Below are 17,802 nucleotides of genomic sequence, written 5' to 3'. Positions count from 1 at the left end.
TTCCTCAAAACTACCTGCCCGTCCACTTAACTTCATATCATAGAACATAGACACCTACAGACATTACAGGCCTCTTGGCCCACAATGCTGTGCTGAACATGTAACCTACTCTAGAAACTGCCTAGAATTTCCCTACTGCATAGCCCTCTATGTTCCTAAGTTCCATGTACCTATCTAAGAGTCTCTTAAAATACCCTATTGTATCCTCCCCTACCACCTTCACTAGCAGCCCATTCCACACACCCACCACTCCCTGAGTGAAAAACTTACCCCTGACATCATCCCCCTTGTACCTACTTCCAAGCACCTTAAAACTATGCCCCCGCGTGTGGCAGTGTACAGACAGATGTCTGGGTGGTGACCGTCTGGGTGTGGCTGGGATGTTGGTGTACGGACAGATGTCTGGGTGGTGACTGTCCGGGTGTGGCTGGGATGTCGGTGTACAGACAGATGTCTGGGAGGTGACTGTCTGGGTGTGGTCGGGGTGGCAGCGTACAGACAGACAGCTGGGTGGTGACCATATGGGTGTAGTCGGGGTGGTGGTGTACGGACAGATGTCTGGGTGGTGACCGTCTGGGTGTGGTTGGGATGTTGGTGTATGGACAGATGTCTGGGAGGTGACCGTCTAGGTGTAGTCGAGGTGTCGGTGTACAGACAGATATCTGGGTGTGGCTGGGATGTCGGTGTACGGACAGATGTCTGGGTGGTGACCGTCTGGGTGTGGCTGGGATGTCGGTGTACGGACAGATGTCTGGGTGGTGACCGTCTGGGTGTGGCTGGAATGTCGGTGTACGGACAGATGTCTGGGTGGTGACTGTCCGGGCGTGGCTGGGATGTTGGTGTACAGACAGATGTCTGGGTGGTGACTGGGTGTGGCTGGGATGTCAGTGTACGGACAGATGTCTGGGTGGTGACCGTCTGGGTGTGGCTGGGATGTCAGTGTACGGACAGATGTCTGGGTGGTGACCGTCTGGGTGTGGCTGGGATGTCGGTGTACAGACAGATGTCTGGGTGGTGACCGTCTGGGTGTGGCTGGGATGTCAGTGTACGGACAGATGTCTGGGTGGTGACCGTCTGGGTGTGGCTGGGATGTTGGTGTACAGATGTCTGGGTGGTGACTGGGTGTGGCTGGGATGTCGGTGTACGGACAGATGTCTGGGAGGTGACCGTCTGGGTGTAGTCGGGGTGGTGGTGTACGGACAGACGTCTGGGAGGTGACTGTCTGGATCTGGTCGAGGTGTCGATGTACGGACAGATGTCTGGGTGGTGACCGTCTGGGTGTAGTCAGGGTGGCGGTGTCTGGACAGGTGTCTGGGAGGTGACCGTCTCACCTGTGCCATAAGCTGGAGTTGCTGTTTGAAGTGTTCTATTTGCTTCCGGTGCTCCTCAGCCATGTTATACACTTCCTCTATCTTGTCCAGGCCCAGCTCCATCCTGAGGACAGAACCACATCCAGTGTTAAAAAAGCAACTGGTTCTTTGGCCTATCTAATCTGCTGAGTGACCCCAAAAGCTGGAGACACCTGCTCCATAATGCACTGAGACCCCCCACCCCACCCAGACCCCAGCCCCTCCCAGCCCAGGATTTCACAGAAGGGGGGGGGGGGGAAAAGAGGAGAGCGGTAGTGATAGGGGATTTGATCGTTAGAGGTGCAGATAGGAGGTTCTGTGGTCGTGACAGAGAATCCAGGATGGTTTGTTGCCTCCCGGGTGCCAGGGTCAAGGATGTCTCTGATCGATTGCATGACATTCTGAAGTGGGAGGGTGACCAGCCAGAAGTCGTGGTGCACATCGGTACCAATGACATAGCAAGGAAGAGTGAGGAGGTCCTGGACAGTGAGTACAGAGAGCTTGGTAGGAAGTTGAAAAGCAGGACCTCGAGGGTGGTAATCTCAGGATTGCTACCTGTGCTAGGTGCCAGTGAGGGTAGGAATAGGATGCTCTGGAGGAGGAACAAGTGGCTGAGGAACTGGTGTAGGGGGCAGGGTTTCAGATTTCAGGATCATTGGGACCTCTTCTGGGGCAGGTGGGACCTGTACACGAGAGACGGGTTACACTTGAACTACAGGGGGACCAATATCCTTTCAGGGAGGTTTGTTAGTGCTATTGGGGGGGCTTTAAACTAGATTTGCAGGGGGATGGGAACCAGAGTGCCAGAGCTGACAGTGTGGCTGGGGTGAAAATAAATGATGTTGAAAGTTTAAGCAAATCCGCTGATAGAAAGGTTGTGAGTGGTGGTAAAAATCTTCTGAGGTGTATATATTTCAATGCTAGGAGTATTGCGGGGAAGGTGGATAAGATGAGGGCGTGGATTGACACGTGGAATTATGACGTTGTAGCAATTAGTGAAACTTGGCTACAGGAGGGGCAGGACTGGCAGCTTAATATTCCAGGGTTCCGATGTTTCAGATGTGATCGAGGCAGAGGAATGAAAGGTGGGGGAGTAGCATTGCTTGTTAGGGAAAATATTACAGCAGTGCTCAGGCAGGACAGATTAGAGGGCTTGTCTACTGAGTCCTTGTGGGTGGAGCTGAGAAACAGGAAAGGTATGGCCACATTAGTGGGATTGTATTACAGACCACCCAATAGTCAACGAGAATTGGAAGTGCAAATCTGCAGAGAGATAGCAGGCAAATGCAGGAAACATAAAGTTGTGGCGGTAGGGGATTTTAATTTTCCATATATTGATTGGGTCTCCCATTCTGTTAGGGGTCTAGATGGTTTAGAGTTTGTAAAATGTGTTCAGGAAAGTTTTCTAAATCAATATATAGAGCGACCAACTAGAGGGGATGCAATATTGGATCTTCTGTTAGGAAACGAGTTAGGACAAGTGACAGAAGTCTGTGTAGGGGAGCACTCTGGTTCCAGTGATCATAACACCATTAGTTTCAACTTGATCATGGACAAGGATAGATCTGGTCCTAGGGTTGAGGTTCTTAACTGGAAGAAGGCCAAATTTGAAGAAATGAGAAAGGATCTAAAAAGCGTGGATTGGGACAGGTTGTTCTCTGGCATGGATGTGATCGGTAGGTGGGAAGCCTTCAAAGCAGAAATTTTGAGAGTGCAGAATTTGTATGTTCCTGTCGGGATTAAAGGCAAAGTGAATAGGAATAAGGAACCTTGGTTCTCAAGGGATATTGCAACTCCGATAAAGAAGAAGAGGGAGTTGTATGACGTGTACAGGAAGCAGGGAGTAAATAAGGTGCTTGAGGAGAATAAGAAGTGCAAGAAAATACTTAAGAAAGAAATCAGGAGGGCTAAAAGAAGACATGAGGTTGCCTTGGCAGTCAAAGTGAAGGATAATCCAAAGAGCTTTTACAGGTATATTAAGAGCAAAAGGATTGTAAGGGATAAAATTGGTCCTCTTGAAGATCAGAGTGGTCGGCTATGTGCGGAACCAAAGAAAATGGGGGAGATCTTAAATAGGTTTTTTGCGTCTGTGTTTACTAAGGAAACTGGCATGAAGTCTATGGAATTAAGGGAAACAAGTAGTGAGATCATGGAAACTGTACAGATCGAAAAGGAGGAGGTCCTTGCTGTCTTGAGGAAAATTAAAGTGGATAAATCCCCGGGACCTGACAGGGTGTTCCCTCGAACCTTGAAGGAGACTAGTGTTGAAATTGCAGGGGCCCTGGCTGAAATATTTAAAATGTCGCTGTCTACAGGTGAGGTGCCGGAGGATTGGAGAGTGGCTCATGTTGTTCCGTTGTTTAAAAAAGGATCGAAAAGTAATCCGGGAAATTATAGGCCAGTAAGTTTAACGTCAGTAGTAGGTAAGTTATTGGAGGGAGTACTAAGAGGCAGAATCTACAAGCATTTGGATAGACTGGGACTTATTAGGGAGAGTCAACATGGCTTTGTGCGTGGTAGGTCATGTTTGACCAATCTATTGGAGTTTTTCGAGGAGGTTACCAGGAAAGTGGATGAAGGGAAGGCAGTGGATGTTGTCTACATGGACTTCAGTAAAGCCTTTGACAAGGTCCCGCATGGGAGGTTAGTTAGGAAAATTCAGTCACTAGGTATACATGGAGAGGTGGTAAATTGGATTAGACATTGGCTCGATGGAAGAAGCCAGAAAGTGGTGGTACAGAATTGCTTCTCTGAGTGGAGGCCTGTGACTAGTGGTGTGCCACAGGGATCAGTGCTGGGTCCATTGTTATTTGTCATCTATATCAATGATCCGGATGATAATATGGTAAATTGGATCAGCAAGTTTGCTGATGATACAAAGATTGGAGGTGTAGTAGACAGTGAGGAAGGTTTCAGAGCCTGCAGAGGGACTTGGACCAACTGGAAAAATGGGCTAAAAAATGGCAGATGGAGTTTAATACTGACAAGTGTGAGGTATTGCACGTTGGAAGGACAAACCAAGGTAGAACATACAGGGTTAATGGTAAGGCACTGAGGAGTGCAGTGGAACAGAGGGATCTGGGAATACAGATACAAAATTCCCTAAAAGTGGCATTCACAGGTAGATAGGGTCGTAAATAGAGCTTTTGGTACATTGGCCTTTATTAATCGACGTATTGAGTATAAGAGCTGGAATGTTATGATGAGGTTGTATAAGGCATTGGTAAGGCCAAATCTGGAGTATTGTGTTCAGTTTTGGTCACCAAATTACAGGAAGGATATTAATAAGGTTGAAAGAGTGCAGAGAAGGTTTACAAGGATGTTGCCGGGACTTGAGAAACTCAGTTACAGAGAAAGGTTCAATAGGTTGGGACTTTATTCCCTGGAGCGTAGAAGAATGAGGGGAGATTTGATAGAGGTATATAAAATTATGATGGGTATAGATAGAGTGAATGCAAGCAGGCTTTTTCCACTGAGGCAATGGGAGAAAAAAACCAGAGGACATGGGTTACGGGTGAGGGGGGAAAAGTTTAAAGGGAACATTGGGGGGGCTTCTTCACACAGAGAGTGGTGGGAGTATGGAATGAGCTGCCAGACGAGGTGGTAAATGCGGGTTCTTTTTTAACATTTAAGAATAAATTGGACAGATACTTGGATGGGAGGTGTATGGAGGGATATGGTCCGTGTGCAGGTCAGTGGGACTAGGCAGAAAATGGTTCGGCACAGCCAAGAAGGGCCAAAGGGCCTGTTTCTGTGCTGTAGTCTCTATGGTTTCTATGGTAACTCACCTCTCGATCTGTGAGCCCTCTGATTGTTCCAGGTGGTGGAATATCATCAAGAACAGGTTGATGAAGTCTAGGTAATGTCGTGGTGTAATGAGTGGCAGCGAGGGAGCCAAATGATTGGCGTAGCTCAGTGCCAACTGGTGAATTAGTGCCATGATCTTGGTGATGATTGGGAGCAGCGTCCCTATCTGAACCAACAGAGGTCCTGGTGAGAGAAGACGTGCCACTGTTTTAGAATATAAATTAAGAATGAGGGGAAGGTTTTGACAGAGGTATACAGAATTATGAAGGGTAATTTCTGACTGGTTGCGTCAGCATCTGGAATGGAGGGGTGACTGGACAGGATCGGAAAACGCTGCAGAAAGTGGCACAAACAGCCAGCTCCATCATGGGCACCAGCCTCCTCAGCATCGAGGGCACCTTCAAAAGGTGATGCTCCAAAAAGGCAGCATCCCTCATTCAGGAACCCCCATGACCCAGGACATGCCCTCTTCTCATTGCTACTGTCAAGGAGGTGGTACAGGAGCCTCAAGACACACCCTCAATGTTTCAGGAATAGCATTTCCCCTCTCCCATCAGATTTCTGAACAAACACTACCTCACTATTTTCCCTTCTTGTTCAGCACTATTTATTTGTGTCTATATTCTTGTTGGAATTCACGGTATATTTCATGTACTATATTGTACTGCTGCCACAAAACGCCACATTTCACAATATTCATCATGACATATGCTTCACAACATAACTCACAACTCAGAACTTTTGGTATCCTCTTTAATATTATTGACTAGTTTACCTTTATATTCCATCTTTACCTTCTTTATGGCTTTCTTAGTTGCCTTTTGGTTTTTAAATGCTTCCCAAACTTCTAACTTCCCACTAATATTTGCTCTATAATATGCCCTCTCTTTAGTTTTTATGTTGGCTTTGACATCTCATCAGCCATGGTTGGGCCATTCTGCCTTTAGAATACTTCTATTTTAGGATGCATCTATCCTACACTTTTCAAACTGCTCCCAGAAACTCCAGCCATGGGTGCTCTGCTGTAATCCCTGCTAATGTTCCCTTCCAATCATTTTTGGCCAGGTCCTCTCTCATACCTCTAATTCCCTTTATTCTACTATAATACTGAAACTTCTGACTTTAGTTTTTCCTTCTCAAATTGCAGTGTGTATTTGATATTATGATCACCGTCTCCAAGGGGTTACTTTACCTTAAGCTCTCTAGTCAATTCTGGTTCATTACACAACACCCAATCCAAAATAGCTGATCCAGAATAGTGGGCTCAACCACAAGCTGATCTAAAAGCCATCTCGTAGGCATTCTAGAAATTCTGCTCTTGGAATCCAGCAGCAACCTGATTTTCCTAATCTATCTGCATGTTGAAATTCCCTATGACCATTGTAACATTGCCCTTTTGGCATGCATTTTCTCTCTCTAGTTGTCGTTTGTAAACCACATCTTTGCTGCTGTTTGGAGATCTGTATACTGTATAACTCCCATCAGGGTACTTTTTACCTTTGCAGTTTCTTAGCTCGACCCACAGTGATTCTACACCTTCCTATCTATGTCATCTCTTTCTAATGATTTGATTTCATTTTTTGCCAACGGTGCCATGCTCTGCCTACTGTCTGTCCTTCTGATTCAATGTGTTTCCTTGGACATTGAGCTCCCAGCTATTAACTTCTTTCAGCCACGATTCAGTGATGCCCACAATGTCATACATTCCAATCTGTAACTGTGCTACAAGTTCATCTAACCACAGGAATTCTGCAGATGCTGGAAATTCAAGCAACACACATCAAAGTTGCTGGTGAACGCAGCAGGCCAGGCAGCATCTGTAGGAAGAGGTGCAATCTAAGCTTCTTCGGAGGGTCCTGACAAAGGGTCTCGGCCTGAAACGTCGACTGCACCTCTTCCTACAGGTGCTGCCTAGCCTGCTGCGTTCACCAGCAACTTTGATGTGTGTTGCTACAAGTTCATCTACCTTGTTCTGTATACAGCGTGCATTCACATATAACACCTTCAGTCCTGCACTCATCATGCTTTTTGACTTTTTCCCCTTTCACATTGCATCTCATCCTGTTGACTGCGTTTGTCCTATCATCAGCCTGTCCTTGCTAGCAATCTCAATACACACTGCCTCTGTAAACCAACTGCCCTATCCTCAACTCTATCATTCCAGTTCCTATCCCCTGCCAAATCAGTTTAAACCCTCCTGGACAGCTCTAGCAAACCTTCCCACAAGGATATTGGTTTCCCTTGGGTTCAGATGTACTTTTCCCAGAAGAGATCCCAATGATCCAAAAATCTGAACCCCTGCCCCCTGCACCAGTTTGTCGGCCACACATTCATCTGCCAAATCATTGTATTCTTACCCTCACTGGTACATGGCATGAGCAGCAATCCAGAGATTACTACTCTGGAGGTCCTGCTTTTCAGCTTTCTACCTCAGTCCTTAAAATCTCTCTTCAGGACCTCCTCACCTTTCCTACCTATGTCATTCGTGCCAATATGTACCAAGACTTCTGGCTGCTCCCCCTGGCCCTTTAGAACGTGGGTTGTGCTAATGGGCTGAAGTGTATCTTTCTGTGCTGTATAACTCGAGTCTTCGACTCAGTGATGGAGAAGAAACAGTGTTGGTTTCATGTTCGGTCAATGTGGTGGCTGGAGGACAACCTCGAGGGGGTGGTGCCCCTTCTGTCCTTGCTACAGAGGGAGTTTGGAAAGTTCTGTCCACTCCTAATGCCACCAAGCACAGTGGGAGAAGATGAAGAGAAACAAACTGTGTGCCATGATGAGGCCACTCTTAGGTTGGAAGACAACACTTCATATTCCATTTAGGGAGCCTCCAACCTGATTTATAGATATCAATTTCTCCAACTTACAGTAATCCTCTCCACCCCTCTTCTTCATTTTCCTACTCTGGCCTCTTATCTCTTCTCCTCACCTCTCTCTGGTTCCCCTCCTCCTTCCCTTTCTGCCATGGTCCACTCTCCTCTCCTCTCAGATTCCTTCTTCTCCAGCCCTTTACCTTTTCCACCAACCACATCCGCACATCTTACTTCATGTCTCCCCGCCCCCCACCAACCTGGCTTCACCCATCACCCTTTCGCTTGTCCCCTTCCCCCCAACCAATATTCTTATTCTGGCTTCTACCCCCTTCCTTTGCAATCCTGATGAAGGATCACGTGCCAAAACGTCGACTGTTTATTCCCCTCCACTGAGGAGCTGAGTTCCTCTGGCATTTTGTGTGTGTTGCTTGGTGTTTCAAGGTATCATCAAGCCATCCCGTGGCCTGAGAAAATCTTTCCAAAATGGCCTGACTCCGTGTGTGAGGTACCTCGCCCTCCTGCTGTTGCCCGCTGAAGGGAGATCATTCTGTTCTGGTGCCCGATACATCAGGGCCCACTCAGCCATCCCCTCGGCCTGGCCACCCAGCCACCCTGAATGTGGGACTGACCGATGCTCCTGGTCAACGTTGAGAGGTTTCCAAACCCCATGTGGGAGGTGGCGATGTCGGTCAGTGCCTGCTCGCTCCACAGCTGCCACACGTCGATGTAGCCGCAGGATCCCAGGAGGTGGGACAGGCGAACCGGACCCCTCTCCGCCCTTGACGCCAGTCTGTGAGCACCAACTGGCTGCAACAGCACGATGTGTAGGCACTGGCGTACGGCTTGGAAGTACCTGGAGAACGGAGAGTGTTAATATTTAATATTTTTATTGAAATACAATGGGGAATAGGACCTTCTGGCCTTTTGAGCCACTCCACCCCATACTCCTTGGGACAATTTATAATGTCCTACCCACCAGTACATCCTTGGACTGTAGGAGGAAACCAGAGCACCAGGAGGAAACCCGCATGGTCACAGGAGAACGTGGTGTAAGGTGGTGAGGGGAGACAGGAGGGAGTGAGGAGGGGCAGTGGAAGGGGAGGGTACAGTAGGTCATCACTGAGTCGGGGCTGAAAGAAGGTCACAATTGGGAGCTTAACATCAAAGGATATCCTTTAAATTGAAAGGACAGGCAGAAAGACATAAGTGGTGGTGTGGCTCTGTTGGTAAGAGATGGAATTACATCTTTAGAAAGAGATGACATAGGGGCAGACAATGTTGAATCGTGTGGGTGACTTTAGAAACTGCAAGGGTGAAAAAAACTTTATGGGAATCATATATAGACCTCCAAATAGTAGCCAGGGTGTGGGGTTGAGATTGTAAAGGGAGCTGGAAAAGGCTTGTGTAACACCCTGGGAAAGCTTTCACTGGTAACGTAATGGTCTTTCTGTTCAAGCAGTGTTTGGGTGGTGGTTTGAGATAACGGATGTTTTGGAATGTGAGCCGTCCAATGACAGGATGTGTTTTCGTGTTGCGTGCCTGACACCGGGGTGAGCTGGGTCTTTCGTTCGGTGGGAGATAAAGGGAGAAGACGCTGGAGAGAAGAGGTTGTAGGACTTGACCTGGAGCAGGGATTCAATGAAGCCCGGGGAGATCAAAGGAGGATCGGAGACGGGAAACCGTGAGCTCCAACTCGTGCACCTTAGATTGTTTCATTAAAATGGGCCCTTTTGTTTTTTTTTTTGCTTTTTTCTTTACTAACCCTTTCGTAAAATTATGAATTATAGAGCTAAATTGTTTAATTGTATGCAGTGTCTGTCTGTGACTTTGTGGTACTGATTTGTAACAGGGTAACACATCACGCAGAGGTTTCCGGTGGGCTCGCACCTCAATCTCACGTTTGGCAGGGCTGGAGATTGTCCGCCCTAGACTAACGCAGCCAGCAGAACCAGGGTGCTTCACATGTAATAATGACACAATTGTGATGGGGGGGCTCAATATGCAGGTTGGTGTCAGAACTCAAGGGAGGGAATTTGTTGAATGCCTACGAGATGGCTTTTCATAGCAGCTTGTGCTTGAGCCGACTCAGGGAAAGGCTGTCTTAGATTGGGTGTTGTGTAATAATCCAGATTTTATTAGGGAGCTTAATGTAAAGGAACCCTTAGGAGACTGTGATCATAATATCATTGGAATCATACTGCAATTTGAGAGGGAGAAGCATAACTCACAATATCAGCATTGCAATGAAATAAAGGGAATTACAGAGGCATGAGAGAGGAGTTTACCAGGTGGATTGGAGGAGGATACTGGCAAGGATGACGGCAGAGCAGAAATGGCTGAAGTTTCTTGGGATGGTTCACAAGGTGCAGGATAGATATGTCCCACAGAAGAAGTTGTTCTCAAATGGCAGGGATAGGTAACAGTGCTGACAAGGGAAGTTAAGGACTGCATAAAAGCCAAGGAAAGAGCATATAAGGGAACAAAAGTGAGTGGGAAGTTGGATGATTGGGAATTTTTAAAATCCAACAAAAAGCAACTAAAAAGCTATAAGAAGGGAAAAGATGAAATATGAGGGCAAGCTAGCCAATAATATAAAGCAGGATACTAAAAGTTTTTTCAGTTATATAAAAAGTAAAAGGGAGGTGAGAGTTGATATTGGACCACTAGAAAATGATGCTGGTGAGGTAGTGATGGGGGACAAAGAAATGGCAGATGAGCTTAATGCGTAGTTTGTATCTGTCTTCACTGTGGAAGACACTAGCAGTGTGCCAGAGGTCCGTGAGTGTCAGGGAGCAGGAGTGAGTGTCATTGTTATTACAAAGGAGAAAGTGACAGGGAAATTCAAAGGTCTTAAGGTGGATAAATCACCTAAACCAGATGGACTACATACCAGAGTCCTGAGAATGGTTGCTGAAGGCATTGGTCAAGATCTTTCAGAAATCACTTGATTCTGGCACAGTCCTAGAGGACTGGAAGAATGCAAATATCACTCCATTCTTTAAAAAGGGAGGAAGGAAAAAATAATTATTGGACAGTTAGCCTAACCTCAGTGGTTGGGAAGAGGAGAAGATGGCGGTGCGACACAGCTCGCAGCGGCCACTCCGGTGGTGATGTCTGTTATCTGTCAAGTAGGGTGTCGTGTACAACCCTGATTTGATGGAGACAGACATGAGAGCACGGAGGAACATCTGGTGAAACTTCTGAAATGCCTGTTTCACTGCTGCTGCTACTGTGTGGTTCAGAATCTCCAGAGGGGAAGGCCCCGAGTCCTCGGCTTTGCTTGTTGCTTGGCAGCCGGGGCGGGTCGAAGTGCTCGGCAGAGGATGGTGCTCAGAGAGGCTGTGTCAGAGGGCTGGTTGGAGGCACAAAGTTTTCGGACGGACTCAGAGTCGGCAGTGGTCGGGTGCTTCCAATGATGCTGCATCGGCAAGTTTGCGGTGCTTGGAGGTTCATGGCAGGGAGAGTTTCTCCCTTCTACCGTCTGCGTGAGGTGATGGGCTATCGGGACTTGAACCTTTTTTTACCGTGCCCACGGTCTGCTCCTTATCAAATTACAGTATTGCTTTGCACTGTTGTAACTACATGTTATAATTATGTGGTTTTCTCAGTTTTAGTCTTAGTTTGTCCTGTTTCTGTGATATCTTTCTGGAGGAACATTGTATCATTTTTTAAGTATGCATTTCTAAATGACAATAAACGAGAACTGAGTGTCCTCATAGTTTAATTTAATCCAATCTAATCTGCAGATTTTCTCTTGTCTGTGGTTGGAAAAGTGTTGGACTCTGCTATTAAGTTGAAGTTTCGAGGTACTTGGAGACTAATGATAAAATAAGTCAAAGTCAGCATGGTTTCTGCAAAGGGAAATCTTGCCTGACAAATCTGTTAGAATTCTTCGAGGAAGTAACCAGCAGGGTGGACAAAGGAGAGGTCGTGGATGTGGCTTACTTAGATTTTTAGAAGGCATTTGATAAGGTGCCACATATGAGGCTTCTTAGCAAGATAAAATCCTACGGTGTTCAGGAAAGATACTGTCGTGGATAGAGGAATGGCTGACAGGCAGGAGGCAGTGAGTGGGAATAAAGGGGCCTTTTCTGGTTGGCTGCCAGTGACTAGTGGTGTTCCTCAGGGGTCAGTATTCGGACCGCTAATTTTCACATTGTTTGTCAGTGATTTAGATAATGGGATTGATGGCTTTGAGGCAAAGTTTGCGGATGATACAAAGATAAGTGGAGGGGTAGCTAGTGCTGAGGAAGCATTGTGATTGCAGCAGACAGACAAATTGGAAGAATGGGCAAAAAAGTGACAGATGGAATACAGTGTTGGGAAATGTATGATAATGCATTTTGGTAAAATGAACTATATTGTGGACTATTATCTAAATGGGGAGAAGGTTTAAACATCAGAGGTGCAGAGGGAATTGGGAGTCCTTGTGCAAGACTCCCAGAAGGTTAATTTACAGGTTGAGTCTGTGGTAAAGAAGGCAAGTGGAATGTTAGCATTTATTTCAAGGAGAAGAGAATATAAAAGCAAGGAGATAACGCTGAGGCTTTATAAGACAGTGGTCAGGCCACACTTGGAGTATTGTCAACAGTTTTGAGCCCCTTATCTCAAAAAGGATGTGCTGTCATTGGAGAGAGTCCAGAGGAGGTTCAAAAGGATGATTCTGGGATGAAGGGGTTAACATATGAGGAACATTTGGCAGCTTTGGGCCTGTACTCACTGGAATTTAGAAGAATATGAGGGGGATCTCATTGAAAACTACTGAATGTTGAAAGGAATAGATAAGGTGGATGTGGAGAGGATGTTTCCTATTGTGGGGGTATCCGGAACTAGAGGGCACAGCTTCAAAATTGAGGGGCAAACTTTTAAAAAAGATTAAGGAGGAATTTTTTTTAGCCAGAGTAGTGAATCTGTGGAATGCTCTGCCACAGACTGCGGTGGAGGCCAAGTCCGTGTGTATATTTAAGGCGGAATTTGATAGTTTCCTGATTGGTCACAGCATCAAAGGATGTAGCGAGAAGGCAGGTGTCTGGGGTTGAGTGGGATCTGGGATCAGCCATGTGCAGACTCGATGGGCTGAATGGCCTAATTATGCTCCCATGTCTTATGGTCCAAATAGAAGCTCTGTGCTGTATTGCTAAATGAATAATAAATAAATTAACTGCAGTGACGGGGTTGGAAGGAAGGGGTGAGAGGGTGGGGAGGGGATTCCTGTGCAATGACAGGACAGGATTGCGAGAGAGCAGGTCAGACTGCCTGACACCATTAGCGGATGCTGGAATGATCTGTCCCAGTCAGGCATGGTTGGGAATGTTCTCAGGGAAAATGAACTCTGCAGGTCAGGCAGTGTCCGTGGAAGGGTATAATCAATTGTGTTTCAGGCGGAGACATTCAGCCCATAAGATCATAAGACATAGCAGCAGAATCAGGCCATTCAGCCCATCGAGTCTGCTTCGCCATTCAATCATGGTTGATCCTTCTCTCCCCTCCTCAGCCCCTCCAGAAGGAGGTAGAGGCCGGGATGAGAAGGTGGGGTAGAGGAAGGAGAGGAAGTTAGAAGGTGATACGTGAAGTCAGGTGGGTGGGGGAGAGGAGGTGAACTGAGGAGCTGGGAAGTGATGTGGAAAAGGCAAAGGGCTGGGGAAGGTGGAATGTGATAGGGGAGGAGAGTGGATCCTGGAGAAAGGGAAGGAGGGGGTCTCCAGTGTAGGTGAGGAGAAGAGGCGAGAGGCTAGAGTGGGGAATTGAAGAGGGAAGGGGTGCAAATGGGGAGTGGCGATGAGGGACAGGAGAGGGTAGAGATTTGCTCAGACACTCACTTCTCCAGCACCTGCTCTTGCTTTTTGCTCCATGGTAGCTTCCTGCTGCTGGTGAACTGCTCAGCCACTCGGGTGAGCTCAGAGGGGGAGTACAGCCCAGGGAACCAGCCCTCTGCTGCCACGTCCAGCACGTTCTGCAGGGTGTCTTGCCCCACAGAGTCATGAACTACGATGACCGTACATCTCCCCTGGAGCCCAGCATGCCTGCTCGCTCGCTGGCACACGCCAGCCACTTCCGAACTGGACATCTGACCATCCAGCTCAAAGACCGTGGCCATGTGGAGGTACGCAGCCAGCCTGAGCAAAGTTTTCCGACCAGTGCAGTGAGTGGGGGCCATCAGGACACAGTGTGATCCGGGTAAGCTCAGCACCCTGGAGATGTGGGCCAAGTGGCATACCGCCTCCTTGTAGAAGATGATCTGCTGGTTGGCTCTGAACTTCTGGTTCTGCCTCTGAACCATCTGTCGCAGCTGTTGGGCCAAATGCTCGTGGGTCACCTCCCGGTAAGGGTTCCACCACGGGGAGTTCATTTGTTGTCGGCTTTCTGGTCGAATTGCTGCCTTGCTGAAGATCAGGTCTCTCAGAGATTCTCTGGTGTGGAGCAGGTGAAGAGGCAGCAGGGGTTTTATGGATGTGGACTGCCTGTGGTTTCCGCGCTGAGCCCTGGCCTCACTGTGGCTGGGCGACGGGCTGAGATTTGTGCTTTGGGTCGCTGAGATGACTTGTGGAACACTTGACTTGCTGCAGGGTGTCTGATCACCGAAACCCAATAACGAGAAGGTCTCACTCACGGGCACTTCATGGGTTAACACCGTTTCTGTGCTTAAGGCTGCCAAACTCAGACCCATTCTGTGTTGACTATCCATCAAGTGGCTGTTGGGCTCTTGACGGCTGATGTGTCCCCCTGGGGACATCTCTCCCTCTTCAGCTGCATCCTGTACCTGCAGGGCGGATGGATAGTTGGCCTGGTGTTGCTCCAGTGGATCTGGTGGGTTGGCCCAAGTCTGGGGTTCCACCGCCATTCGCAGTAGTGACTGGTCGAAGAGGAACTCGATGCTGTGGGTGAAGAAGTGGGTGTGAGCCACTCTGTGCAGGGCAATGGACAGAGTGTCTCTGTCCTCCTCGCTCACGAGGCAGTCCGAGAAGGTCCTCATCGACTCGTGCAGCCATAGGCTGACCACGGTTTTGGTGACAGCTAGTGGGGCGTGCGATGCCTCGGACTCAGAATTGCTCAGCTTACCCTCCGTCCGGGGGCTGATGCTCGATGGGTCCATCAACCAGAGACCCTGAAGAACCTTGCTGATGTCGGCCAAGGAGAACAGGTAGTGCGGGTGGCTGGGAGATGGTAGGAACGTTCTCCTCACTTTCTGATACAGGTCAATTGTGGCATAAAGGAGACGTTTGGCGAAGAGGTCATGCCCGGAGATGGTGCTGGTGGGGAAGCTCTTCAACCAGGACAGCACACCAGGCCTGTAGATGGTACTCAGCATTCCCCAGGTGGGTGCAGGGAGGGCCAACACGACCATCAGGCGGGTGAGGCGAGCCGAGACGGAGCCCCATGGCCCGTGTCGCGGAGAGCACGTTGCAATGTAGCTGACCCGTGTAGAGTGGAGGGATCGGAACCGGAGCCAGTCTCCACAGTAGGTGCCATGACAGGTCAGAGAATGGCGAAGAGCCTCAGACACCGGTTGGCATCTGGATCCCTGCTCTGGACAAAAAACAACGAGAAGGATTGGGTCTGTGTGGGCACCAACCCTGGCTAACAACTGGACAAAGTGGACAGGAATGGATACGGTGGGGGCAGTAGGAGGGAGCCAAGGTTGTGGGGTTTGTAGCGGTCTTGGGCCATGGACCCCGAGGGAATTCCAGTGGTGAATGTGGAAGGCTAGACTGGTGCGGAAAGGGTTTAATCCCTGGGGTGCCTAACTCCAATTGAGGGACACAGGAACAGAATTAGGCCATTCAGCCCATCAAGCCTGTCCTGCCATTCATTGATGGCTGATTTATTATCCCTCCCAACTCTATTCTCCTGCCTGCTCCTCATAACCTTTGAAGCCCTGATTAATAAGAACCTATCATTCTTCTGCTTTAAATATACCCAAGATTTCCCCTCCCTGCCTGTCCGTGACAATGAGTTCTGTAGATTCACCATCCTCTGGCTAAAGAAATTCCTCTTCATCTCTGTAGTAAAGGGAACCCCTTCTAATCAGAGGCTGTGCCTCTGGTCCTAGACTCCCCCACTCCTCTCCACATCCATTCTATTCAGGCTTTTCAATATTCAGTATGCTAGAAATCTCCTCTCATCCTCCTAAACTCTAGTGATCCATCCTCCACCACCGTTTGGGGAAGAGAATTCCAGAGTTTCAGCTCTGAGTTTGAAATCCCGGTCATTAATCTCCCACTAGTGAAAACATCTTGTCTCCACCCTGCCAAAGTCATGAAAAGAGCCACTCCTCATTCTTCCCAAACTCCAAGCCATTACTGACCCAAGCTGCCCAGCCTCTCCTGATGGTACATCCCTCTCATCCCAGGAATTAGCCTGGTAAAGCCATGAGGGACTGCAGATGCCAGTGGGGGCAGGGGGGAATAGTAGGGGAGTGGGGTAGGTGGGGTTGGGACTGTGGGTCTGTGGGTACGGTGGGAGTGGGTAGATGGGGCTGGTGGTGGGATAGAGGCCGTAGGGGAGTGGGCTAGGTGGGTTGAGTCTGTGGGTACGGTGGGGGTGGTGGGGAATAGTGTGGGTGGGTATACGGGGTGGGAGTAAGATTGGGTTGGAAATGGAGGAGAACACCCCTGAACTTTGAACACATTCACGTGTGACTCACTCTGGGACATCATGTGGATATCAGGGTGGGGAGCATGTGTGTGGGTTAGGTGGGGTGGGGAATTGTAGGGGTGAGGGGTATGTGGAAGGGAGGGTGGGAGACAGTCCTGAACTTTGAACATGTCTCTGTGTGACTCACTCTGGGGCGCCAGGTGGACATCATCCAGGAAGAAGAGGAAACCTTTGGCGTTGAGAGGCAGTGATGAGGACTGCCCGTTGCGGAGAAAGACTCGATCTGCCACGAATTGCCAGACGTCCCTGGGCTGGGTGCTGGTGCGGATTGGCATCCTGTACACCTGAGGTAAGGAACCCAACCCGTTCAATGCCTGCACGAAGCTGGTCTTCCCAGAGAGTGGCTCCCCGACCAGGAAGATGGAATGTCCCAGCGAAGTCAGCAGCTCCAGTAACTTCAGGTAGGTCTCCAGCTGTAACACAGACAGTGACATCCTCCCAGGGTTGCAGCAACCCACCCCTTCTGGTCCAGAATCCATTCAGACACCCTTCCTGGTCTACAGCCCACTGAGAGAACCTATGCAGGGACCCCAGGATCCAGGATCCAGGATCCAGCCCCCAGCCCTCCTGGCCCAGCTCATGGAGACAACCCACACTTCATGGTGCAGTGCCCACTGCGAGGGCAATCAGCAATCCAAGGCCATCTGCCCAATCTCATGGCCAGTCGAGTCCTGGCGTCCCACTAAGAGATCTGATCCCACCGAGAGATCTTGAGTCTTCGTCCGTCTGGGTCCCTACCGAGGGATCCAGGTGTTTCCCCCCACCATCCCTAGTCCCTGGATGCTATTTGACTAAACCACAGGTCCGAGTGAGAGATCCTGAGACTCCACCCAGATCTCTACTGAGTGATTCAGGAATCATCCTTCCAATTCCAGGGTCAAACAAGAGGTCCAAGGCCCCACCAAGAGATCCAGGTCCCTCCTGTCCCAATCCTGGATTATATCCCACCATTCCCCTCTCCCTAGTCCCACCAGACCCCCAGTCCCACCATTCCCCCCAGTCCCACCATTCCCCCCCCCACTCAATCCTACCATCCCCCCGGTCCCACCATTCCCCCCCCCCCCGGTCCCACCATTCCCCAGTCCCACCATTCCCCAGTCCCACCATTCCCCCCCCCCAGTCCCACCATTCCCCCAGTCCCACCATTCCCCAGTCCCACCATTCCCCCCCCCACCCAA

General features: G+C 49.0%; 1 protein-coding gene across 1 annotated transcript in view; it reads right to left on the bottom strand.

Moving 5' to 3' along the window:
* Positions 1–17,802, bottom strand: part of LOC140200632 (dynein heavy chain domain-containing protein 1) — a 234,934-nt gene that overhangs the window by 53,537 nt on the left and 163,595 nt on the right. Inside the window, exons 25-29 of the mRNA XM_072264203.1 lie at positions 16,752–17,037; positions 13,789–15,496; positions 8,599–8,822; positions 5,138–5,339; positions 1,332–1,434 (exon numbers count right to left, since the gene is read on the bottom strand). Of these exons, the coding sequence (XP_072120304.1) occupies positions 1,332–1,434; positions 5,138–5,339; positions 8,599–8,822; positions 13,789–15,496; positions 16,752–17,037 (2,523 nt within the window). The remainder of the gene's footprint in view (positions 1–1,331; positions 1,435–5,137; positions 5,340–8,598; positions 8,823–13,788; positions 15,497–16,751; positions 17,038–17,802) is intronic.

Source organism: Mobula birostris, chromosome 7 (assembly GCF_030028105.1).
Source record: "Mobula birostris isolate sMobBir1 chromosome 7, sMobBir1.hap1, whole genome shotgun sequence".
NCBI classification, from domain to species: Eukaryota; Metazoa; Chordata; class Chondrichthyes; order Myliobatiformes; family Myliobatidae; genus Mobula; species Mobula birostris.
This window is presented reverse-complemented; position numbering and strand designations above follow the sequence as displayed.